We start from the raw sequence: 4,521 nt of genomic DNA on the forward strand, positions 1-4,521 counted from the left end.
GACGCATGACGTACAGACGTATGACGTATGACGTATGATTTTTGTAGGTATCAAAATAGGTCTTTAATATAAAGAATTATAATTGCTTAAAAATATTCAATTCTTATAAATTCCGCTACAAAATTTTCTTGGCTTATCACTTATTTTAATATCTTCAATATTCCTGACATTTTGAAGATTTATATAAAAATATTCAAATTCAGTGGCCTGCTAAATTGTTTTGACTTAAAATTTTTAATATTTTCAAAATCTTTAACGTTTTAAATAATTATAACTGCTTAAAAATATTCAACTTGTGCAATTTCAGTGGCTTGCTTTAATAGAGTTAAAATCTGTGACATTTTAAAGAATTATATATAACTGCTTAAATATTCAATTTCCGCGAATTCAGTGATCTTTTAAATTTGCTTGGAATTTTTAATAGCTTTAAAATCTTAAGAATGAAAAAAAAAAATGTAATTGCTTAAGAATAGTTAATGCTTGCAAATGATTTGCTACCTACATTTGGGATTTATATATAATAGTTTTAATTTTTTAAATATCATAAATTTAATTGGTCTTTTTTGTCATAGATGTTAAATATAATATTTAGTATAATATAATTTATATAATAATTATTTAATAATTTACATTATATGTTTATAATTTAGTTTGATAGGCTAACATTTGTTAGTCAAACGTTATTATAAAGATTCACTTTTGGACGGGAAAAGGTTTTATGAAAATATATGTTCAAAACACAAAGTCCATCTTTGTAGTTTTTATTACACAAGACAAAACATACCTATATACAATAATGTATTATTTGATTGAAAGTGTCGTAACATGTGAAAATTATTGTTTCGCGATTATTATGTTTGTTACGTTTATCAGCATATTGTATACAGGCTGTAAACTGTAGCTTCACATATTCGCGCATAATTGCATTTTCTTCATCGCGCACATTGGTATGATATCTTGTTAGCAGATGTCACTACGGTATATATATATTCGATTTTCAAATGACAACAGTCGGAATAATAGATTTCCATCTGCTCTTTGGGGATTCAGAAATATTAACATGAATGTTTATACGGGAGTTATTTGTATATAGTGTTTCAAATACACGACGCAATTGAAATAAAACTATTGAAGAATGTAGACGTAGGGATTTGTTACGCAAAGCAGAATAAGCAAACAGGTAGCGCGTAATTAAACTTAAAATATATTAATGAAACATTTTGTATTTTGTAATTTTCTTAAACATAATTACATTGTGTTTTAAATATGTCATTATAGTTTTTCATCACAAATAAACATGCTCTTTGATTAGAATTTTTTCTTAAAAAAAATTATGCATACGATATACAATTCTTATGTTTATTTATTTAGAAAAGAATTCCATAATATGTACTATATGTAGTATATGTAATAATCTTTATTAAAAGTTAGATGATTACAAGTGCAATTATCTTTATTAATCGACTTCGGCGTATCGTATTGCGAGACAGGAGTTTGGTTCGAAGTTAAGATAGGACAGATAGACGATACGTTGCACGCGTTAAAAGAACTTTACATCAGGACCAACTTTCTTTCCAACAAGTAGAATTACGTACATGCCTCTTACTATCAATTTCTACTACTAATTATACCATATGCTATTAACGTGTGTGCTAAATTAATATTGACTATAGACTTTCCTTCGTTAAGATCGCGGAAAAAATGCGCAGAGTGATCAAGCTAATTTGATTGACGCATCAGCAGGAATTTAGAAAGTTTCAGTTCTTTTTAATTCCGCTGAGTGAATTTTCGCAATAGTCTAGTCATGTATTTGGCGGTCCCAAAATCCGTTTCTTCTGCCACAGTTGGTACTGTCTCTTCTAGCATATTCGTACTTTGCCTGTAAAAGGAAATGATAGGATATTAATGACGCGTCGCGTGTGTAGAAGAGAGTTTTTCTTGAATATTACCTTTTGTGCCACAACAACTCGAGTGCAAACACTATTACGCTAAGTAGCGTTCCGTAGCCCATTACGACTATCGCGAAGTAGCATTCCGTGAAACCGATGTTGATGAAGCTAGTCTGACTCGAGCACGTCGGCTTTCTTGTGTACAAACGATACTCGTCGCGATACATGAGTCCATATTCTCGCAGTTTCAAAGCTCTGAAAATATTTTCTTCGAGTATTATTATACATATGTCGCATTTATTTTAATATTTTATACATGCAATTTTCTTCAAACTTAATTTTTAAATAAAATTATTCTCGAAGGCAATTGCAAAGTTAATATTAAAAAATCATAAATGTCATGTATGAGAACATCAATGCAAGAGCTTTTTGTAGATAATGTTTATTTTCTAGAAAATCTGTTCCTTGTGTGTGTATATATATATTTTTCTTTAATTTTTAATAATTTTGTGAACGAAGTCTTTCTTTTCAACGAAAAGCGTAATTTTATGAATGTAACGTCTTAAATTGTCAACTTTTTAACGTCATATTCTCGATTATATGACCTTGAGGTTGTACATTAAGAGAGCTGTGCCTAATATCGCACGCTATTTTAAAAAACCAAAATCTTGACTGAAAACTATAATAAGAATATAACTAAACCGCATCATTTTATTCTATGATTATCGTAATATGATCTCCATGGCATGAATGTGTTCAAAATTTACTTTAACTATCTTTTTTAAAGGAAAACAAAAAAGTAGCATTTGACGACATAAAAAGAGTGTTCCTAATATCGCGCCCTTACATATTTTTATTAAAAATAAACAACTCAAAATAAGGCACATAAAGTTGGTAAAGATATGCTCTTTTAACGATTAAGAAAACTTATGGGGTTTCACGAGCTATAAGGTGGGATGATGTGATTATAGCATCCCGCCTGGATTTACTGTCGCAAAAAGATTTTGTTACTCATTGGACGGCTGAGGGAGCGTCAGAGGTATTCTAGAGGCAAACACCAGTTAGGAAAAATGGGCGGTATAATAAACATTCCTGGAGGGAGGAATTATAGGAACATTACAAGGAAGAAACGTAACCGATTAAAGCATCACAATAATGGTTAGCAACGAATATCTCTAATTTAGGAATAAAATTAGACACAATATCACATGTTTTCATGACAGAAATTCATTCTTAGTACATATTTTTTTTGCTGTATTAATAACGAAAGATATACCTCCTGCGAAATTTCGAAACCGTTAAAACTATGAACTGTCATGCCACTTTTTATATCATAATTCTAATTGAAATAAAACAAAAGATCGTCCAAAACGGTGTTGTTCCAACAGCTTTCACTGCTCACTGACAGAATGCAACACAACACGTAACAGTCTCAATATCATAAGGTGCGGAATTAGGAACAGGGGCGATATTAGGCATAGTTCCCCTACTTGATACGAGGCACTACGCGTTTTCTGACAAAAGATTTTCACGTTAAACTTTAATTTGCTTAAATTCATATTTGAGTATGCGACAAGTTGATAACTTACCCATTTTTTATTATCTCCAAATAAGGCGATTGCTTTGCTATTGAAAGAAGCGGGTTTATTGCGATCACATAATCGATCTCAGTTAGACCACACTTCTTCTCTTCCTGATATGTGCTCTGTATAAGGCTGTATATCAAGTTTCGTGAACCATGAAACGCGAAAGGCTCGCTTCCCATGCGGCGTACCCCTTCCTCCAGGCTCATCCAGTTCGATTTGCTTTCGATTTTCTGCAGAATCGCCTTTCTGACAGAACCTTGAAAATTCTATTGCAACAGAAAGAAAATTATTTCTATCTATAATCTTTTGTCATTTAATTCTTTAAGATTAATAAACTTTTATTTATTAACTTTTATCTATATACCTTCATAAGATATCGGTTGTATGTTACGTTCTGTCCTCCGAGAATTAACGGACTGTATAGGAGATCGGAAAGGGTTTTGATTGAGTCCGTGGTAGACTGCAAAAGAGCCACAATATTTGCCGTGTAAGCCGCATAAAGGCTCAGTGAGGTCAGCAATAACATAAGAGTGACGATGCGAGATGAAATTCTGTATGGCTCATACGAATATCCTACGAATATACCAGAGGCAATAAAATTCTCTCGCTGTAAATTTAAATATTTCTTTTGTCTGAATTTCTTTTTTTGTCCATATTTGCCACATAATCATGTAATCATTAATGAGAAAGAAGGTGGAAAACAGAAAGTACAAAAGTTTGATTTTGCGTATCGAAATAAGAGTGAGAAAAGATTCAAGAATAGGAGATTAACTCGATTTCGACGATTCCAAAGTAGGAAACTTTTACTGTATTTTATGAGTTTACTTAAGTTTGATATATTTTTATTTACAAGGTGAAAATTGCAAAGCTCTTAGGTTAGTAAATTGTACCTTGTTGCGCAAATGCGCCTAAAAGGAGGAGAAGACCATCGACAGCCGTTGGTTCGCTGACTTTCAATTGATTCCAGTAAGCTGCCGATCTTTTCGAAGTGCCTCGATAATGTTCCCATTTCATAGATATGTATAACAAGCAGAAGACGAGAACAA

At 31.8% G+C, this 4,521-nt stretch overlaps 1 protein-coding gene, 1 long non-coding RNA gene and 1 pseudogene across 4 annotated transcripts in view; 2 read left to right on the forward strand and 1 right to left on the reverse strand.

Annotated features, from left to right (window-relative positions):
* LOC143905403 (uncharacterized) overlaps positions 1 to 4,521 on the forward strand; it is a 147,519-nt gene that overhangs the window by 93,301 nt on the left and 49,697 nt on the right. The window lies entirely within an intron of this gene.
* The window catches only part of LOC143905404 (protein brunelleschi-like), a 29,602-nt pseudogene that overhangs the window by 5,147 nt on the left and 19,934 nt on the right, over positions 1 to 4,521 (forward strand). The window lies entirely within an intron of this gene.
* LOC143905396 (putative glutamate receptor) overlaps positions 753 to 4,521 on the reverse strand; it is a 20,723-nt gene continuing 16,954 nt past the window's right edge. For both annotated transcript variants that reach the window (XM_077420816.1, XM_077420817.1), the window contains 5 exons: positions 4,366 to 4,521; positions 3,840 to 4,048; positions 3,479 to 3,741; positions 1,950 to 2,144; positions 753 to 1,879 (listed from right to left, as the gene is read on the reverse strand). The exon at positions 4,366 to 4,521 is cut by the window's right edge and continues 98 nt beyond it. In XM_077420816.1, the coding sequence (XP_077276942.1) occupies positions 1,768 to 1,879; positions 1,950 to 2,144; positions 3,479 to 3,741; positions 3,840 to 4,048; positions 4,366 to 4,521 (935 nt within the window). In that variant the 3' untranslated portion in view covers positions 753 to 1,767. The remainder of the gene's footprint in view (positions 1,880 to 1,949; positions 2,145 to 3,478; positions 3,742 to 3,839; positions 4,049 to 4,365) is intronic.

Source organism: Temnothorax americanus, unplaced genomic scaffold, assembly GCF_048541705.1.
Source record: "Temnothorax americanus isolate GAGA-0224 unplaced genomic scaffold, ASM4854170v1 Scaffold60, whole genome shotgun sequence".
NCBI lineage: Eukaryota > Metazoa > Arthropoda > Insecta > Hymenoptera > Formicidae > Temnothorax > Temnothorax americanus.